Source organism: Sus scrofa, chromosome 15 (genome assembly GCF_000003025.6).
Source record: "Sus scrofa isolate TJ Tabasco breed Duroc chromosome 15, Sscrofa11.1, whole genome shotgun sequence".
NCBI classification, from domain to species: Eukaryota; Metazoa; Chordata; class Mammalia; order Artiodactyla; family Suidae; genus Sus; species Sus scrofa.
The window spans coordinates 16,682,543-16,704,696 of NC_010457.5; the positions used below are offsets into that span (position 1 = coordinate 16,682,543).

The 22,154-nt window shown below is 39.7% G+C and overlaps 1 protein-coding gene across 5 annotated transcripts in view; it reads left to right on the plus strand.

Annotated features, from left to right (window-relative positions):
• The window catches only part of ZRANB3 (zinc finger RANBP2-type containing 3), a 313,369-nt gene that overhangs the window by 268,252 nt on the left and 22,963 nt on the right, over positions 1-22,154 (plus strand). For all 5 annotated transcript variants that reach the window (XM_021075255.1, XM_021075253.1, XM_021075252.1 and 2 more), the window contains 5 exons: positions 894-1,305; positions 4,615-4,812; positions 8,823-8,914; positions 12,498-12,599; positions 13,795-13,937. In XM_021075255.1, coding sequence (XP_020930914.1) covers positions 894-1,305; positions 4,615-4,812; positions 8,823-8,914; positions 12,498-12,599; positions 13,795-13,937 — 947 coding nt within the window. The remainder of the gene's footprint in view (positions 1-893; positions 1,306-4,614; positions 4,813-8,822; positions 8,915-12,497; positions 12,600-13,794; positions 13,938-22,154) is intronic.

The window sequence follows — 22,154 nt, forward strand, 5'->3', positions numbered from 1 at the left end:
AAAAAGGAGAAGTATATTTCTTGAAAACAAGATAATTATTAAACTGAGTCTATTAGAGAAACTGTTCTAATTAATATCTTTAATGCTATTTGAAAATCACTCCCTGGTCAGGAATATATTTTAATGTTAAAAACATTGTTAGGAGTGGAGTTCCTGTCGTGGCTCAGTGGTTAACGAATCCGACTAGGAACCATGAGGTTGCAGTTCGATCCCTGGCCTTGTTCAGTGGGTTAAGGATCCGACGTTGCCGTGAGCTATGGTATAGGTCACAGATGTGGCTCAGATCCTGCATCTCTGTGGCTCTAACATAGGCTGGTGGCTACAGCTCTGACTAGACCCCTAGCTTAGGAGCCTCCATATGCTGCGGGTGCAGCCCTAGAAAAGACCAAAAAAAAAAAAAATTGTTAATGAACATCGTATTTATAGTTTGGGTGTGAGAACATCTAGGTCTTAATTGACTTGAAATATTTAAACAATCACCTCCTTTCCCTGACATAGATCTAGAGCAGATAGTTTATAAAGTGTATTTTTATTACATAATTCTATAGCCAAGTTACCAACTTCTCTATCTATAGCTTTAGTGTCCTCATCTGAAATATGAAAAGAATTATAGTACCTGCTTCACAGAGCTGGCATGAAGATTAAATGCACTGATATATGTAAAGCGCTTGCACATTGTAAGTGATAAAAAACTGGACACAAAATGTATTGATGAGTTAGTGGGATTTGCATATATGTATATATGAAGAGTCATTGCATGATTGAATTCATTTCCAATAAGGTATTCAGAAGCTACTGGAGTGTGGTTAATAATGAAAAGAGTTTGCTAATCTGTTTCATTTAGGAAGAACATATTCAATTGCCTCTTAATTTAGTAACTTTATTTTTCCCAGTTTGAAAAAGAAAAACAGCGTGATATTCGATCATTCTTTTCACCAAACCCTAAGAAAAGACAGTTGGTGACCTGTGATGAATCAAGAGTATTCCAGGAGAAAAATACTGTAGCACCAGCAGACCTCAGAAAAACACCCCCAAGAGATTTCATTCATCATGAGAGCAATCTTGAACCTGAAGCTAAAAGACTGAAACTAGTCACCACCAATGACCACTGCAGTCCCCTGAAGGAGAAGCCATCCTGGCCTGGGCAAACCAAGGCTCCACTCATGGACAGGATCTCTGAGGCAAAAGCCCAGGCCACCACCCCACTTCTTCCTGGAATGGACTGGCAGTGTGGTTTCTGCACCTATATCAATAACTCAATGTTACCTTTCTGTGAAATGTGTGAGAATCCTCGGGGCAGCGCTGGTGAGTATTTGGTGGGACAGAGGGAGTTGGGGGGTGTGTGTGCAGAGGGTGACTGTGATGGGAGCTGGCAGTGGTGTCTTTGAATAACCTGGGCTTTTAGAGACAACTGCTGTCATCAGAGGTTCATCAGAGCTTTTAGACAGGGAAGAGAGAACTTCACATAGTGAAGACTTGTGAATTTTTCCCCTTGTGGAATGCAAAAAGCTCCCAGTTCTGTCAAGAATGTATATCCCCCAGCGTCTGTGACATGGCATTAATTTGGCACAAACGGACATTTCTGATTAATGCCAGCAGGATGTGAATTCAGTGGGCAGGAATTGAAGCTCTGTTGCCATGACAGCAGATATGCCTTATAGTCATAGACCTGCTGTTTTCTTTCCTCTGTAGATAATACTTGTTTTTATAGAAATTATAGATTACTTTTGCTTAAATAGCATAATGAAGCGAATGTAGCTTCTTTTTCTAGTAAAATATTCAATGTGCCATATTTCTTGCCTGACAAATCATAAAAATTCTTCTATAGATCTTCTTTAGAAACCAATTTCATGAAACTAATTTCATGTCTGTTTTATGAGTTTGTTCTTTTCTAAAACATGCTATTTAAAAATAGAAATCATAAACATACCTCAGAGTATGTTTTTATAGTATGATATGCCATTTTCTGATGTTTTATTTTTAAAATGATTATTAACACCTGTGGTTATATTAAGAAAAGATCATTAGTATTCCTTTTGTTTCCAATTTTCGTGACCATTTTTATGGTAAGTAAAAATGCCAAATGGTTTAGAAACTGGAAGAAATCATAAGTAAAATAAAATGTTATCAATTGTAATAATTATACACACCTGCTTTTCCATCATATATGAATTCTTCAGAATATTGACATGAACAAAATCTCAGCAAAGACAGAAGTTCTGATGCTCCAGTTCCTTCCTGCCTGCCTTGCTCTCTTCTGCCTCAGTTTTGATGTGAAAGAAAATGTCACGAGTAGCTGAGTCTTTCCTCCTTCAATTCTGGGTGTTCCTACCAAAACTGACAAGTCCGCCATCTGGTTGGTTATATTTGTAGTGTGGACACCTGTTGTCTACGAGCTAAATTAGAACCACAAGTTTATTCCATATAATATCTCAATGATTTGCATTATCTCAATTTTCAGCTGCTACAGGCAATAAAAATAAAGTGTCTCATGATTACAGAATAATGTCAGTTTACATTAAGTATATAAATTGTGTCATTTAACCAAAAAATTATAATTTAATAGAGTTTTATGGTTCTGTTTTTTTCTTTGTGATACCAAGAGCAACATTAAAAAAGTTTTTAAAAAGTAAATGATACAAGATGATCTTTCAAGCAGATTTCTGGAGTTCCTATTGTAGTTCTGCAGGTAAAGAATACAATATAGTGTCCTCGAGCACGCGGGTTCAATACCTGGCCTCACTGACTGGGTTAAGGATATGCATTGCCGCAAGCTGTGATATAGGTCACTGATGCGCCTCGGATCTAGTGTTGCTGTGGCTGTGGTGTAGGCCAGCAGCTGCAGCTCTGATTCAGTCCTTAGCCCAGGAATTTCCATATGCTACAGGCATGGCCCTAAAAAGAAAAAAAACTGGGGAGCCCCCCAAATTCCTAGAATCATGATTTAATAAGCAAACTGTCAAGCAATCTAAAAAGAACAAAACGTCTTTTGTGAATATGAAACAGCCTGATTTAAGAGGAATACATATTCTAAGTAACAGTGACATTACTATTTTTGAAAGTTGCAGTTATTCGAGTAATATTACTACAGTTTGGCATAATGATTTCCAACCTTGATTTGGATATATCCCAAAAGTATTGAAAAGCAGAATCAATTCTAACTCATCTAAATTTTAAAATCAATGCCCGCCATATAGCATTTTGAGGAAACAGTGGAATTCAAAAAACTAAAGGAGCAATATAAGGATATGAAAGTGGAAAGTCCTGGAAAAGTTGCTAAATGCAGTCTTTAGTACAATAGATAAAATTTGGTATAATATACACTGAACAATAATTTTTTCCATTATATAGCATTTCTCTTTGTTCTTTGTGCTTTGTTCTTCACATCTCTAGCTTATAGATGATTTGGCATTTTACAACTTGTATGCCCATATTTATACCTCTCACTGGCATTCCAGGTTGGATATATCCAGTGGCTTATGTAACATCTCCATCTGGATATCTAATGGGTACCTCAAGCTGAACATGTCCAAAATGGAATTCTCAATTCACCACCAACATATCTAATACCCAAATCTTCTCTTCTCCCCTCTTTTCTACATGGTACTAAAACCTAGAAGCAGCATCTTAAAAAAAAAAATTTATAGTTGATTTACAAGGCTCTGCCAACTTCTGCCGTACAGCAAAGTGACCCAGTTATATATATATATAACTTTTCTGCATTTCCTTCCATCATGAATTTTCTCAAGAGATTGGATATTGTTCCCTGTGCTATACACTAGGACCTCATTGCTTATTCATTCTAAATGTTATGGTTTGCATCTGCTAGCCCCAAACTCCCAGTCCATCTCACTCCCTCCTCTCCTCCCCCTTGGCAACTACAAGTTTACTCTCCATGTCTGTTGAAGTAGCATCTTTGATTCCCCCCCTCCTCCCACCTCATGAAGTTCTGCTGCCGTAACCTCCACATTATATCTTGATTCCAGCCACTTCAGCTGTATTGCTACCATCCCATGGGAAGCCACGATCGTCTCTCTCCCAGGACTTCAGACATCTCTCTGGGTCTGGTCCCTCTTGATGCACAGCCAGAGTGATCCTTTAAAAACTTATATTATTACACTCCTTTGCCCAAAACCCTTTTATGGCTTCCAGTTATGCTAAGAATCTAATCCAAGAATATGGCACCCCCCAGGGCCAGGCTTCCTAGATTCCTAAACAGTTCTCAGCTCACATGGTCCTGCTGACTTTTCTCCTCCCACCCAATCCCCTTACTTATTCTCTTTATCTGAGAATACTCTCTTTAGTTACCTGTTTATCTCTGCCCCTTGGCCTGGAATCTCTGGGAAGCAAGGACCTTTCTATCTTGTTCCTTCTGCCTCTCCATCACCTTGAGTAGGACTTGGTGTTTCTGGACTCCCCATGAATGTTTTGAACAAATGAACAAACATCATTGACTTTATTATTTTTTTGTAAGACCTAGCTGTGACTTTCTTAAACTCTACTTTTTAAATTGGACTTAGAGTAAATAATGACTTCATCTAAATTTAAATGTAAACTGTTTGATTTGAAGAAACTAATTTGTTTATTTGTTGTACAAATTTGTTCTCCGAATAGATAGCCTTAACCCCACCTGGGATAAAAACAAAAATGAGAAAGATGATTCTCAGAAAGACACCTCCCAAAAAATCCAGACTAATTCTGACAGTGAAAAACAAGCCCTTGTGTGTTCAGAACCGGAACCATTAGCTGAGAACAAGGAACAAATTCCAAAAGTTGAGGGTGAAGAGAGATTCACACCCCAGCCAGATGATGGTAAGTCTTGTTTCCATTTCCAGGATCCAAATAATAACCATATGCTTAGACATGTAATACTGTTAGTAGATTTCCAATTACTACCTTGTTCCAGGTGTCTCTTATTCCCTTTTATATTAAAAATATCAAGCATTTGTAACTGCATACATGAACACCAGATGGCCAGAAGAGCGGAGCTGTTACATGACACAGAGAGCTCAACCCAGAGGTGGCTACCTCTGCTGTCTACCTGGCGCATTCTCACAGAGGATGGTTTGGCTGTTTGCAGGTTCTTCTGCACAACATAGATTGTTGTAAGATTGACAGACTTGTAACAGCCTCTTAGCAGATCATTAATCCTTTATACATGTATTTCTTTTAAATGGCTATAATTAATTTGGCCTATTTTAAATGTAGAGTTTAGGGGACTTCTTAAAAATAAAATGTTTTTAGGCGTTTCCATTGTTGCTCAGCAGTAACGAACCTGACTAGTATCTCTGAGGACATGTGTTCGATCCCTGGGCTCACTCAGTGGGTTGAAGAATCCAGCATTGCCATGAGCTGCAGCACAGGTTGCAGATGTGGCTTGGATCCTGCATTGCTGTGGCTATGACTGTGGCTGTGGTGTAGGCTGGCAGCTGCAGTTTCGATTCGACCCCTAGCCTGGGAACCTCCATATGCTGTAGGTACAGCTCCAAAAAGAAAAAAAGAAAAACAAAAAAAAAAAATCAACTGTTTTTAAGGAGCATAATTTTAAGACTATATGAATCATGATTGTGTTTGGAACCAACATATGGTATCTCAGATTTTATTTACTTTTTGGTTGGTTCCATTCATTATTTATAGCTGTGATGATTGGCAAACACCAGCCTATAGGTCATACGTCACTGTCTTTCTGGGCCAGCTGGCAAAAGCTTGTGAGCCCTTTGGGGTATTGTCTTTATTAGTTTGTGACTATAGTAACCTACAAGTTAATGTTCTCATTATAACAACCCCAAAATGGTTGGAAGGGACTGTTGAAGCTTTTCTTTTACGTTAGTGGTTGTGAAACATAGATATAACTCAGAGTCAGATTCATAGCTCTAAATGAAATGTTCATTTAAGTGTTTCTGAGCTCAGGGCATTCTCTTTTTTTCTTTGCTCAGCCTTCCTTTCATCTAATTTTTCAGGGTCTTCCCAAAACTATCTTACAGTGGGTCTTGTTTAGGTCTGTTAATTTTAACAGCTTTTAAACAGGCAATGTAGACCCTGACTTTATGTCTCTAGTTTCCTTATTCAGGCTGTGATAGTCCCTCTAGTGCTGATAAAGCTTTTCCTCTAGGACAGCATACAGCTTAATGAGCTAAACATCAGACCAGAATCAGCAACTGGCAACTGTCATCAGCTGGTCCATGAGTCTCTTCATCTATGGCAAGGAAATACTGTCTTGTTAGATGTAAATTGGTCCCTTGATGAAGACAATATGTTAGCTTTACTTACACATACTTTTCAAAAATCACTAGGCTTTTAAAAATTCTAAAATTTGCCAGTGAAATTTGCTTTGGCCTCAACTGGTAGACAGTGCCATCATTTCCCACTATTCCTAGCCCCTCTTCTTTTTTTTTTCACTTCTCAGATCGGTGGGTAGAGACCTTCACAAAAGCGATGTTTCACATCTCCCCACTAACATGGATTTCCATGAAAAACAGAAGACAGAGAAGGCACATTATATTAAAATGCTTATTCTTCCTACATATGCTCTTTTAGAACCAGAGTTCTCTACTACAATGGAATTGTGGTTTTGTTCTAGCTAGAATTCTGGGGGTCTGGAAGGATGGCTGTATCCTGAAAAGATGCATCATCTGTAGTTTTGAACCATTAAATGACACTTCATGAAAAGAAAAATATGTTCCCTAATGTAGCTAGTAGGGAATAATAACTGATTTTGAGTTGTTCTTGTGATTTTTTTTAAATTAAAGTATGACTTCTGATCTTTAAGTATTAATGCATTAACCATAGTTCTTCAAATCTGGAGACACAGCAGTTATGAAATGCACTTATGTACATTAAGAAAGAAAAAAAACCTGAAATTAAGTTATGACAGTAATTTTTTTTTTGTCTTTTGTCTTTTCAGGGCCTCACCTGTGGCATATGAAGGTTCCCAGGCTAGGGGTCTAATCGGAGCCACAGCACGCCAGATCTGAGCTGCGTCTGCGACCTACATCACAGCTCATGGCAATGCCAGATCCTTAACCCACTGAACAAGGCCAGGGATCGAACTTGCAACCTCATGGTTCCTAGTCGGATTTGCTTCCACTGCGCCATGACGTGAACTCCATGACACAGTAATTTAAGGATAGCCCAGCCCAGATCCTAAGACCTTTGCTGTTCTGGCATCATTTCCATTTGTTCTGAGAGATTTGGCAGTTTCTCCTGCCTTCACTTGCTTTGCTTGCATATAATAGGCAACCCTTTTGCATACTTTAGTGTTCAAATATAAGATCCTCAATTTGCAGGAATCTCCTTTTCTTAGATCTCTGAAGCACTTGGTTTTTCCTTTGCAAGAATAGTAAATTTTGGTTATTCTTCCAGTAATACATATTTACTTCTTTAATAACAGATTTATTCTCTCTTGCTCTGTCTCTAAGTTTTTGGCATACCTGATACATTTTTGTTTCAGTACCAAATCATAGTGAAACACTTTGAAGACATTTTAAAGGTAATTAAACTCAACCTGTAGTAACAACAATGCCTGTATCTCAAGTGTTGAAGTGACAACAGTATTGTAGTTGTGACTAAGCTCATGCACAGGCAGTGACAACTACCTCACGGCAGCCACCTGGCCAACCATGATTGTAAAATGCCACGATTATTGACTATAAGACATGCCAATTCAGAAATGTTAAAGTGTGGAAAAGTGTACATTTTAGAATTTATGAAATATGGGAATAATCCACAATCCAAGTTCGTAAAATGACTGATGCCTTGATTAGGAAAATTAAAATAGATGACATTGCCAAATAGATCTCAAGCAAATCATGGACTTCCAGATCTGGAAAAGATACTTTTTTTGGTCTTTCTAGGGCTATACCTGCAGCACATGGAAGTTCCCAGACTAGGGGTCAAATCAGAGCTTCAGATGCCTGCCTACAGTACAGCCACAGCCACTCAGGATCTGAGCCATGTCTGTGACCTACACCACGGGTCATGGCAACACGGGTCTTTAACCCACTGAGCGAGGCCAGGGATCAAACCCATGTCCTCATGGATACCAGTCGGGTTCGTTAACAGCTGAGCCATGGCAGGAACTCCTAGAAAAATATTTTTAAAAGTCACTGAGGCCCTATGGCTGAGGAGCCAGATTACTGGGCTCAAGTCCTTTGACCAGTGGCCCTGGGCAATTAATTAGTTTCCTCCCTTGTAAAATACACTACTTATTTCTGAGAGGTATTAATATATGTACTTAGAATAGTACCTGGCACATTGTAGGTGTTTGCTAAGTGCCAACTGTAATTAATAGTTTGATCTGCTTGATAACCTTGTCTCTCCTGTAGAATATATTGGTCAATGGGACTGAGAAAACAGTAAATAAAGATTATCAGAAAGAAGCCTTGTCCACTCATCTTTTGTGAACGTGAGGACCATAGGGGATCAGTTATTTAAGTGACCCTCAACATAGCTATGTTGCTGCTTAGAATAAAAATGGCATCCATTCAGTCCCAACTTAAACCCACTCTAGCAACTGATAAGGATTCTGGGGGTGGGAGGGGAAATTTTCCCTTAGTCCTAACTCTTTATCTTTTTAGTGAATGCTCCCTTTCTCTTTTTTTTCCTGAGTCATTAGCAAAAGTTCAAAGCACCTGGTGACCACATATGCCAATGTAGATGGTCTACTATGGTAGTTTTATTTCAAGCTCAGACATGTGTTCTTTGTAATATGTTGATCTATTTGATACAGCCGTTTCATCATTCTAACCTACAGAAGATTAAAATAAGCTATTTTGGATAGAAAGTAAATATGCCTTCAGCTTCTTTTTAATCTTCTTTACTAGAACAGTTGAAGAGTTCTGACACGATGCCAGTATATGATACCTTAATGTTTTGTGCAAGTAAGAATACTGACCGCATTCATGTCTATACTAAGGTAAGCTTTATATGAATTCTGGAAACATGCAAAAGGATTCCTTTTTTCATGTTTCAGTAGAGGTGATGAATTGTATTAGCAAAAGAGATAGGCTTCTGGTTCTTTTTCTTCTTAAAGCTAATTCTCAAATTCCTATGTTAAACCTAAAGACAGTGAGACAAACAGCATAATAGTTAAGAGTGTGAACTGCAGGGCCAGAGTGCTTCAGTTCAAATCTACTGCTAACTGTGGAATCTTGGACACATTACTTACCATGCTTCAGTTTCCTCAACTGTAAAATGGAGAGGAGTTATTGCAAGGACAGAATAAGCTAATTCCTGTAAGGTGCTTAGCGCAGTTGCCTGGCCATGATGAACTCTCCCTCAGAGTTCGCGCCTGCACTGAGTCTACATTGTCTACTTAAAGGCCACAGCAGCAGGAGTGTCTTTCTGGAAGCTTATGCCTGCCCATCCATCCTGAGTAAACTCTAGAAAGTTTTAAGAATATGATTGCTCAGATTCCTGCCACTGCCTGGGTTAGTAGCACTCACTCGTTAGTCTCTGGACCACTCCTCAGATTTGCCGAGGACCCAGAGAGCTTTTGTTTAGGTAGGTTGTTCCTATTTACTGTATTTTCAATTAAAATGGAGACACTTTAAAATATTCATTTATTAATTCATTTAAGAGTAGCAGTAATAAGGAGTTCCCTGGTGGCTCAGTAAGTTAAGGAGCCAACGTTGTCACTGCTATAGCTCGAATCACTGCTGTGGCATGGGCTTGAATCCCTGGCCCACGAGGGAGGGGGTAGCAATAACAAACCCATTACATATTTATATAAACAGCATATTTTTATGAAAAGTAATTCTATTTTGTGAAACAAAAATGTTTAGTGAGGAAAGTAGCATTGTTTTACATTTTTAGCAATTTTCTCTAAAGTCTTAATAGAAGACAGTGGGATTCCCCACATGTGCCTGTGCATGGAAAACTTCACTGTACATTCACAAAAGAATGAGGGTGAAAGAGACAAGTAATGTTTTAATATTTATGAAAACACTTGTGACCCTGTGGATCCTCTGATGGAGACCATGTGAGAATCTTTGGCCTAGGTTAAATAGGGTGAGTGTTTGAGGGAAAAAAATTGCTAAGATTGTGAACACTTTTTGTTTGGTGTATAGTTTCAAATTTCTAATCTCTATAAGTATCATGGTGTAACAGTTTCAAATTTCTAATCTCTATAAGTATCATGGTGTACAGTTTCAAATTTCTAATCTCTATAAGAAACTCATGGGCTATTCTATTGAAAGAATGCCTGCTTGTTTTTTTCTTTTTTTTCTTTTTATGGTCACACCTGAGGCATATGGAATTTCCAGGCTAGGCTGCCACCCTATCAGCAACGCCAGATCCGAACCACTGTGATCTACACTGCAGCTTGTAGCAGTGCTGGATCCTTAACCCACTGAGCAAAGCCAGGAATTGAACCTGCATCCTCACAGACACTAGTCAGATTCTTAACCAGCTGAGCCACAACAGGAACTCCTTTTTATTTTTTATCTTTTTATTATTATATATATGTTTTTTTGTCTTTTGCCCTTTTTTTAGGGACACACCCACGGCATATGGTGGTTCCCAGGCTAGGGGTCGAATCAGAGCTGTTGCTGCTGGCCTACTCCAGAGCCACAGCAGTGCCATATCTGAGCCACGTCTGTGGCCTACATCACAGCTCACGGCAATGCTGGATCCTCAACCCACTGAGCAAGACCAGGGATCAAACCCACAACCTTATTGTGCCTAGTCGGATTTGTTTCCACTGAGTCACAACAGTGAGGAATGCCCTTTTAGAGATAACTTAGGTTGGAGCTGCTCACACTTAGTAATGGGTTTTTTGCCGAGCCAAATATTGGGTACAGATAGATGGTGTGCCATGTGATAACCTTCAGGTGTAACTGAAAACTAAAACATATTGCTAGATGATTAGGAGATGGCTAGGATAGTGAATATCACAAACTCCACTCATCCTCCATCATGGGACCACTGCCAAGAGTGACATCAAGAATAAAAGTCAGGGGAGTTCCCACCATGGTTATCAGTAATGAACTAGTATTCATGAGGACACAGGTTCAATCCCTGGCCTTGCTCACTGGGTTAAGTGTACAGCGTTGCCATGAGCTGCAGTGTGGGTAGCAGATGAGTCTGGGATCCATTGCTGTGGCTTTGGCTGTGGCTGGCAGCTGCAGCTCTGATTTGACCCCAAGCCTGGGGACTTCCATATGCCACGGGTGTGGCCCTAAAAAAAAAAAAAGAAAGAAAGAGTAAAAGCAGGCGCACACAAAGCTCCCCCTAAGGGCTGGATCCTATCTATCATGTGGAACTTCTAACCTTGGAGGAGTACCAGGGACCCCTCTGCTTTTCTAGCAACAGGTCCAAGTGCCTGAGCCTCCTTCTCCCTCTGTGAGTGGAGTTCCAGGCCATGCTTCTCAGACCATCACATGAGAATAGCAGAGAACTGATCCCAGGGGCTGGGAGGTAGAGGAGCAAGAAGGCAGACTCCAGGGAGAGCACACAAAGAAATTCAGAAACCCTTAAACTTTTTACTCTACAGTGAAGGCTCTGTATCATGGACCATCTGATCAGGGTGTCTCCTCCCCTGGGTGGAGACTGGAGAAAACCTGCACCCTCCTGGTAGAGAGTGGAGCATGCCAGCTGCCAAGCAAGTACTCGGCAGCCCCCCACTCACATTCCACACCCCCTCCCCATGCAGTGTGCACCACCTCACCTTCCTGACATCTCTCAGTAGTCCAAGTGCGTTTTTATGACTCTTCTAAATACTCACATGTCCCCTTACCATAAAATGTTACTCTGTTTTCTAAACATGAGACACTAAGTAGATGAAATGTCAACAGGGATTTTCACAGCTACGGGAGAGTTCAGATAAAAGCTTTCCTTTTTACTTTAGGAGAGCCAAAATAAAATCTAGACACAGAAATGTGGATCAAAACCCTAGCTCCCTGCTTAAAAGAATGCCCCTTTAAACGAAGAGCAGTAACAGATGTTTCACATCCTGTGTTGTATTAATAGTGTACCTCTAAAGAACTGTTCATTTCAGCCAGAATCCCAAGTATGATGCAGAGTTTAGAGTAACAATTATATATATAAACTTTCAATCATGCTTCTTTCCCCCAAATTGATTATGGGAGCTGTAACATTTCTTCTTAGCCAAAACAGTTAGATAGAATATGGGTTCAACTATTGTTTATACAGCAAGTGTCCATATACAGAGTGTCTTCTTTTACTTTATAAAAGAAATATGTCACATCTCAACCTCGTGTTTAACTGACTATACCCTTCTCCATGGTATTGTTTACTCTTAAATTGAATGCAGTGGGGGCACTGAGAGGGCAGTGGAAAGCCTTCCCCCCGCCGCCGCCACAACTCAGCATCCTTTCTGGGGAGCTGTGTATGTGGAATCTTATCTCGAATGAGCTGTATCCATTTTATCTTTTAGAAGACTGGGCATGGTCTATCAGAAGAGAATTCTTTACTTTTGAAATAATTTTTAGTGCCTACAGACAAAATGGATTAATAATGCCTTCCTAATCTATAATCAGGATGGAAACCAGATGAACTGTAATTTTATTCCTTTGGATATAAAGTTAGACCTTTGGGAAGATTTACCAGCAAGCTTTCAGCTGAAACAAAATCGCTCCCTGGTAAGAATAGTCCTGTGCATTTGTCTTAAATGAAAATTTGTGTTTTCAGATTCACATTATGTATTTGAGTTTATTGAAAGCAGAGCACTTTGTGGCCTGTTGCAGAGTCAGAGCATTGGTTGCATTTTAATCAGTCCAGTCAGTGCCTATGAATTACCCTGGTGCTAAGAATAAATGTGGAATCTCTTTCCTTGGCAAGTAATCACACCTAGGGTTGCTGTTTCTGTGGATAGAATCATCACATCATTTAATTTCTCATTCACAGGATTAGCAACTGTGATGTTTGTATCTGACAGAATCACAATGTATCTTTGTAGGCCAAGTTCTAACACTGACAAGTTCTGAGAGCAAGGATAACACCATGTCAGGTGACTCTTGATCTGTTGCTAGAGGCCCGGCGTGTAACCACAGGCCAAGTACCTGCTGGGCAGGCCTTAGTTCTGATCTGTGGCGGATTTATCTTCATGCCTAGGAAGATAAATGTGCGGGGGCTGACCCAGCACGCAGCGTAGCACTTTTTACAAGAAAATAGTGATTCTATTTTTGTCTTTGATCAGAAAAGAAACCTTGCCCCTGGTCAGCTGCACCTGTTTTAAAGGAAAAGGTAGCCATGAGCTATTTTCTTTGGTATCCTCTAATACTGATGTTCGGATTGCCAGAAAATAGTCAATTACGTATAATTGTCCAATTAGTAAGAGTAATGGTAACCCTAATAACATGTCCCAGGTTTATTATTGATGGCTTTTTTTCCTGTGATAATTTAAGCATTAGGTACAAGTGTTTCTCGGAAGTTACAGTGTCACTCTGTCACCACCACAAAACTCGCTATGCCCAAGACCAGTTTTGCCTCGGCCACTGGTGGGGTATGTGCATCAGCAGCCAGACTGCTTTCAGTCTTAGTGAGCACATTGTCGCCGCAGGCCCCTATGTGCATTAAGGGCATATGCTGCATGTCCTCAATGGTGCCTTTAGAGAACCTTTGGCTTGAAAGAGACCCCTGAAGAACCAGCCCTAGATAGTTCACAATAAATATAGGAAAACTGCATCAAATTGAAGAAAACCTAAAACTGTGAAACTCAAAGCCTGTTTGGGGGATATAATAAAACATCAGTTTCAGATGTTATAAGTAGCCTCACTTTCAAAGGAAGATGTCTGGTGAGCTGTACATTGTTTTCATTATCTCATTTTCTGCCAGATTTTGAGGTTTGTTCGAGAATGGAGTTGTCTAACCGCCATGAAGCAGAGGATAATCAGGAAAAGCGGGCAGCTGTTCTGCAGCCCAATTCTTGCTTTGGAAGAAATCACAAAGCAACAAGCCAAACAAAGCAGTACCAAAAGGTATGCGTTGTCTCTCCTTTTTAAAATCTTATGTTTTATTACTTATCGTAATTATTCTACAGGAAGGAGTCTGAGGCATTTTATGTAACCACTAAGGAAATCCTGGTAAGAGAAAGTTGTACATAAAATGACAGCTTACTTTATAGCAACATAATTAGGTATTCTGTGCATTTGATCAAATCTACTGGAAAAGATCAAGTTGTCTGGATCTTGCTCACTCTGAGTCCCACTCATCAGGAGAAAAGGCCAGAGTCACAGGATGCTATGACCTGTGACCTGCCCCACCTGGGGCACTGTTGAACCACAGGAAAACATTTCCCTGTTATATAAGAGCAGAACCTGCCTCCAGGTCCTAAAAGCCCTGCGTTCCTAGGGTGAATCTTGGGTGCCATGCAGCAAAGGAGCTGCTTCTGTTTGATGTGCCACCACCCACATAGCAGAAGGTGACTGTGATCATACCTGCGTTGGGAACAAAGTAAGAGGGAAAGTTAAGTGTCTCATGTTTGTAACTGTTTTGACCTTATCCTTACAGGTCCCTTTCTAATCTCCGTATGCTCGATTTCCTCTCTTAGCATCATAATCATCTTTGCCTCACTCAAATATCCCCTTATGTGATCTCAAATCCCCATTCTCTGTAGAATCTTTTTCATCACAAAGCAGAGTCCTAGAAGCAGTCAGCTGTTCTATAGCCCAGATCCTGCTTTGGAAGAGACTGCAAAGCACCAAACCAAACAGCAGCATTGGCAGAAAAAGCCCCTTCCTTTAGCTCTTGCTGTCTCTGTTTACCTGTAATCTCTCTTTGTCCTCCCATTTCCTCATTTTGTGATCTCTAGCCTTTTCCATACACACAGGTGAAAAAAATCCTTCAATGCTATGTGAGGGGTGCAGCTGGTTAAATACATTATATCCCCATACAGTGAAAATCTCTTCAGCTGTTTCAAAATAAGGCTATGGTATATTCATATGTGAGAACAAGGAACAATGCTTGTGATAAATTAAAAGTAAAAAGGAGTTCCCATTGTGGTTCAGTGGGTTAAGAACCCAACATAGTGTCCATGAGGATGCAGGTTTGATATCTGCCCCACTCAGTGGATTAAAGATTCAGCATTGCTGCAACCTGCAGTGTAGGTCCCCGATGCAACTCGGATTCAGTGCTACTGTGGCTTCGGCGTAGGCTGGCAGCTGCAGCTCTGATTTGAACCCTAGCAGAGGAGCTTCCGTATGCTGCAGGCATGGCCATTAAAAAAAAAAAAAAAAGTAAAAATAAGTATAAAAAAGAGATGGAGACACAAATAAGTAATTCCTTTTTTTTTTAAAAAAAATAAAAGTCTTTTTAGGGCCACACCTGCAGAATATGGAAGTTCTCAGGCCAAGGGTCAAATCAGAGCTGTATCCAAGGGCTCATACCGCAGCTCACAGCAATGCTGGATCCTTAACCCACTGAGAGAGGCCAGGGATTGAACCCATGTCCTCATGGATACTAGTCAGTTTCATTACCTACCACTGAGCACAGTAGGAACACCACATAATTCCTATTTTTGATACAAAAGGTGTTGGGGAGGACACCTTAGAAACTCATATCCGAGGTTTCTCTAGGATATGATCCTCAACTGGGGGCAGTTTCTTCCCTGGGTCACAATCTTGGGGACAGTTTTAGAGTGTCACGATCAGGGATACAACTAGGAACATCTAGTGCATAGAGAACCAGGACACTGCTAAAAATCCTACAGTAAACAGGACTGTACTCCTAAATAAATAGTTACCTATTTCAAAATGTCAGTAGTGCCACTGTTGAGAAATTTCACTCTAGACCATATATAATTAGGGGATTTGTGGAAATGATAGGGACTTTATACTTTATGCCAGGATTATAACCTCATGGGACCAAAAACAAAGCAAGGAACTGTAAATAAATGAATAGACGAATGAGGTCAGGTATAAAACTAGGAAAGGATGGGGTAGGGAGCAGAACTATGGAAAATTAGAAAGTACATAACCCATCTAATGCCACTTAAATTCAGACCTAAAAATAAAACACTGTGTGAGTCAAAGTCCTTTGACTAGTTGGATTTGTCCACATTTGGACTCTTGCCTCAACTCTTTTGTACTGGTTGAATTTTCCCATGAATGTGTATTACTTTATATTAAAAACTACATTAAAAAATCAATGTATGGAAGTTCCCTTGTGCTACAGTGGGTTAAGGATCTGGCATTGTCACTGCACTGCAGAGGCTTGGGTCACTGCCATGGCACAGGTTTGATCCCTGGCCCAGGAACTTCTGCATGCCACAGATGCAGCCAAAAAAAAAAAAAAAAATCGATGTGTTATACACACACACACACACACTTAACGGAAAATGTGACACTTACTTTCTTTCAATACTCCTTCCAGTCCTCTCCTTTTTCTCACTTTTCACAACTATTGTCTTAGCTGAAGTATTGATTTTCTCTTTACATAATCGTAATTCCCTTCTTAACTGAATTCATAGCCCACTCCAACCACTTCTAGTCATGTTCCATTTTTTCTTCTCCATCTACCCAAAAAGATGGCTGGTCAGGTATAAAAGCAGAAGTCATACAATCAATATAAACCCAAGTCAGACACACAGTATTATTTATAACATGATAGGTAGGTGATACATTAAAGTAAAACTATGTTAACAAGCAGCATAGTAAATAATCAGATTTGTATTTTTAAGAGCTCACTTCTGGCAGAAGATTAGATTGAAAGGGCAAGACTTGAAGTGGGGAGATAAGTGGGATAGGCTTCTTATGGCTGGTGATGTGACAAATTACCACAAACTTAGCAGTTTAAAACAATAGAAATTTATTACCAAAGTTTGTCAGAAGTGTGAGTTGGCTGTACTTATTTTACTGGTCGAAATCGTGTATGGCTGAAAAAAAGATGTTGGCTTAGCTGGGCCCTTACTGATGGTCTGGGAAGAATCCATTTCCACTGTCATTCAGGTTGTTGACAGAATTCAGTTCCTTGTGGTTGTTGGACTTAGAATTCTTGCTGGCCATCAGCTGGGGGCCACTTTCAGCCTCTGGAGGCTCTTTTTAGTGCTAGCACATGGGCCTCTATATCTCAGGATCAGTAGTGGTATGTCAAATCCTTCCTATACTTGGAATTGCACCCTGTCTCCCTGTCTTAAGGTCAGCTGATCAGTCACCTTACTTCCATCTGCAAAATCCCTTTACAACACTACCTAAATGAGTGTTCAATTGATACCAAGAGACAGGTATTCTAGGGAGATATCTTTAAAACTCTGTCTACCACAGAATTAAAAGACTATCACAGTAGAACTGGGTAAAAAGATGAGGGCATATACTGAGGCACTAGAAATGGAAGTGTAGGAAAGAGAATGAAGAGAGGTGTTGAGGAAGTAGACCTAGAGACCTTGGCCACTGATGAGAGAGAGGTGGAGAGAGGGGGCCTCCAGCGGCTTGGGCTTAGCAGAGCATGGAAATGAAACCTGTGCACCTGCAAAGGGGCATACTTTGAGGAAGCATGCCAATTCTGGCTTTGGGGGTCCCAGAAAGTCTTAGTAAACTACAGTTATCCTGTCTCTCTGAAAGCAGGTGTGAAAGACGGGGCTGCATAACAGCACTGAGGGGAAGTCTCCATGAAGAGTAGTTAGACACTGGATGCCTAGCCCTCCCACTGTCCTACCAGTTTTCTAGAGAAACTAACCAGAGAGGCACCGGTATTGGAAACACCAGGGTTAGTGGAGATACAGAGAGAACATTATATTGGAAACTGACACTCCCCCAAGCCCTTTCTTGGCTGTTGCCATACCAACAGCCACATTTTACTTTCTAGCAGGAGGTTACAGGATTCATCTCTGAAAAGACGGAATGGCCTCAGAATAAAGACTAATATTCAGGAGTTCTCCCCAAAGCAATGGCTACATCTCCCAACATGATCATCCCCCAGTGACATCTACCTGTTTGCAGGCCTCATCTAAGCTCAGAGTGTGCAGCCAGCTTTTGAGCAACTCACTCTTAAATGTGAGTAGAAGCCAAGATGACCAGCCATTGTTTTGGTTCCTAAGTGAGTTCCCACTCTTGGAGGGCAGGTCTGATTCGCTTGGAAATCTGTGGGTTTACATAGCCAACTGTATATCCCCTAGTCACAGTTGTTCTCTCAAGCCAGTCATCAACCTAGAACCCAACACTGTTCTCATTAGTTCAGGCCACTTTCCAACTCATTCCTCTCTTACTGCCAAACACAACAATCCTCACCCAGGAATTACTTTAGTAGACAGCATTCTTCCTTCCCCATTTGTCAAAATTGATGTTTACCATAATTTTTTCAGAGCTGGTATACTTACCTGAACTTCTTAGCAAACCTCAATGGAAAATTAAATATTGGTAACACAACTGCATTTGAAAAGTTGTCAACAACCTGCTTTGAGGTTGATTGATCCATTTCTTGTGGTTTCCAAAAATTTGTGCTTAAACCTCTCATAGGAAAGCAAGAGGTTATTTTTAGTTCTTAAATCTCTGAATAGATTTCTCAGCATCTTTTAAAGTTACTGAATTAGGTTTCTAAGCTTTTAAACATTGAATAATACCTGAGGCAAGGCTTAATATCCCATTGCCCCTCAAAGCTAGAAAGCTTTTGAATTCATTTAAAATCTGCTAGAATACTTTAGCAAAATGCTTTTGTCAAGGGAATAAAATGGTTGAAGAAATGGAGGTGGGGGGGATTTAGGAACTAAAAGGGCAAGTTAAAAGAATACTGAAAGAATTCACTTTGATTCTTTTTTGCTTTAAGAAAGACACACAAGTAGAAATGCAAACGTGTGAAAAGATAGTCATTCTTTCCTTAATAGGAGAAATGCAAATTTAAAACTATAACAAGATACCTATCACCATTAGCAGAGACGTTGTCAGCTGATAGCCCTTGTATTAGAAAAAGTGTAAGGAAATGGGGACTCTCATACATTGCTGGTGGATCTATAATTGGTACAAAACCAGAGGAGAAAATATGTCAAAATCTATCCAACCTTAAAACACCTAAAACCTTTTTTAAAATTAAAAGTGTAGTTGATTTACAATGTCTGCTATACAACAATGTGACTCAGTCACGTACACACACACACACACACATTCTTTTTTTATATTATTTTCCATCATGGTCTGTCTCAGGAGATTGGATAGAATTCCCTGTGCTATCCCTTGCTGTCTATCCAGTCTAAATATAATAGTTTGCCTCTCCTAACGCCAAACTCCCAGTCCATCCCACTCCTTTCCCTTGGCAACACAGGTGTGCTCTCCATGTCCATGAGTTTGTTTCTTTTCTGTAGACAGGTTCATTTGTGCCATATATTAGGGTCATTTGTTTTTTGTTGTTGTTTAGTTGTATGAGTTGTTTGTATATTTTGGAAATTGAGCCCTTTTCAGTTGCATTGTTTGTAACTATTTTCTCCCATTCTGTAGATTGTCTTTTATTTTGCTTATGGTTTCCTTTGCTATGCAAAAGCTTGTGAATTTGGTTAGGTCCCATTGGTTTCTTTTCTTTCTTTTTTTTTTTTTTTTTTTCCCATTGCCTTGGGAGACTGACCTAAGAAAATATTTGTATGATTTATGTCAGGGAATGTTTTGTCTATATTCTCTTCTAGAAGTTTTGTGGTATCATGTCTTATGTTTAAGTCTTTAAGCCATTTTGAGTTTATTTTTGTGCATGGCATGAGGGTGTATTCTAGTTTCATTGATTTACATGAAGCTGTCCAATTTTCCCAGCACCACTTGCTGAAGAGACTTTTTCCAATTTTATGTTCTCGCCTCCTTTGTCGAAGATTAATTGACTATAGGTATCTGGGTTTATTTCTAGGCACTCTATTCTGTTCCATTGATCCATATGTCTGTTTTTGTATTGGTACCACACTGTCATGATTACTGTAACTTTGTAAGATTGTCTGAAGTCTGGGAGACAGACTTTGTTTTTTTCCACAGAATTGCTTTGGAAATTCTGGGTCTTTTATGGTTCCATATAAATTTTTAATGTCTAATTCTGTGAACAATGTCATGGGTAATTTGGTAGGGATCAAAGCACCTAAGACCTTTGACCCAGCAATTCTACCTCTGGGAATTCACAGATAGTTCTTTTTTTTTTTTTTTTTTTTTTTTTGTCTTTTGCCTTTTTGCCTTTTCTAGGGCCGCTCCTGTGGCATATGGAGGTTCCCAGGCTAGGGGCCTACTCAGAGCTGTAGCCGCTGGCCTATGCCAGAGCCACAGCAACTTGGGATCTGAGCCATGTCTGCGGCCTACACCACAGCTCATGGCAACGCCGGGTCCTTAACCCACTGAGCAAGGCCAGGGATCAAACCCGCTAACCACTGCACCATGATGGGAACTCCTACAGATAGTTCTTGTGTAGAAAATAGGGATATTTGAGATAGAGCTATTTATTACAGCATCATTTGTGATAGTAGAGACTGGAACAGTATAAATGAGCATCACTCAAAGACTGGTTAGATATAGTATATGGTTTGTCAAAATAATATGAAACCATTAAAAACTATGGCAATCTTATATACACCACTATGGAAAGATCTCTGAGTTTTGTGTTGAGGTCAAAAGAGTGAGGTGAAGATTAGTATGTATATTATGCTATCATTTTAAAATATAAAAATAAAAAGTATAATGGGAAAGTGACTGCCAATGACTCCAGGTTTCTTTTTGGGGTGGTAAAAATATTCTGGAAGTAGATAATGTGATGGTTGTTCAACTGTGAATATACTAAAATGCACTGAATTGTAAACTTTAAAATGGTAAAATTTAGGAGTGCCCATCGTGGCTCAGCAGAAACGAATCCGACTAGTATCCATGAGTTCACAGGTTCGATCCCTGGCCTCGCTCAGTGAGGTAAGGAGGTAGCATTGCTGTGAGCTTTGTTTTAGGTCACAGACGTGCCTCAGATCCACATTGCTGTGGCTGTGGCATAGGCCAGCGGCTGCAGCTCTGATTCAACCCCTAGCCTGGGACCCTCCATATGCCATGGATGTGGCCCTAAAAAAAGACAGTAAATAAATATGTTTAAATTTATGGTATGTGAATTATGTGCCATGAAAGTACAAAGATAAGTAAATAAAATGTATATACCTATACACTGAAAAGATGAACTATTTCTAAAAGGATGTATTGAAAACTGACGAGATGTGGTTTGGGGAAGAGGGAGGAAAAGATGGGGATGGAGAGAAAATTTATTTTTCATCATTTACAGCAGTTTATAACTTCATAGTTTTGAAATATGTGTATGTATCACCTAATCAAAAGTTAATAAAATAGTTTATTTAAAGGCTATATCTGTTAATTACTAAGTCTGCTTTAACAACATAAAAGCAAATCTCTGAAATTTTACCTAAAATTGCACAATTCCATTGTGATTTATCTTTTAGTTTATTGTCAAGCTACCAAATGAAGTACCTGAAGTTATGAAGAAATGCAGATTTAAACTATTTTTTTTTAAATGTAATAGGTGTAAACTACTAGGGAAACTGGGCCATGCTAATTAGAAGGAATTAATTGGGTAATTGCATTTCACCTACTTAAATTCCCCCGTCACCTTTAATTGGAATAACTTTCCTCTTTACTTCCAGTCCCTAAACCATTATGTGGTATTGATAGTGCTGTGTGAAAAGGTTCTGAATCCCACATCAAGTGTAGCATTATTTCAGTGGAAGATTCCATAAACCCTGTATGAGCTGATAATAATGGAAACAACCTTGAGATTATAGATGATTGAACCAGGTTAACTAGGAAGAGAATCATTTTACCCGAATATGCTGATACGCTATTATAACTCATTAAGGTAATGTGAGGAGCCTTGAAGAGAAGGCCACGAGGGAGGTAAAAACGCAGTTAGAGATTTTCTGCACGGCTTGGCAAGCAGTTTACTTAGGGCTGTCAGTGGCGCATGTATTTGATCATTTCTTATTCCTACACCCACTCTTTTATTCCCCCAAGTGAAAAATTGGTCCAAAGGATATTGAATGACTCTTGAATTTCTTAGAAAAATAAATCTTGAGAAAACGAACTTGGGACAGAGAAGTGTGTTTCCCACAAATGAAGGGCAATGTGGAGGGAGAAAACCCCACCCTGTAACTTTAGTATTAGCACAGTGAATAGCCTTGGATTTTGCTTTTTCTCCTATTGTGTTTGCAAGGAGCATTGTGAACATGAGAAACTTTTATAGGAGAGAGAGGAAAT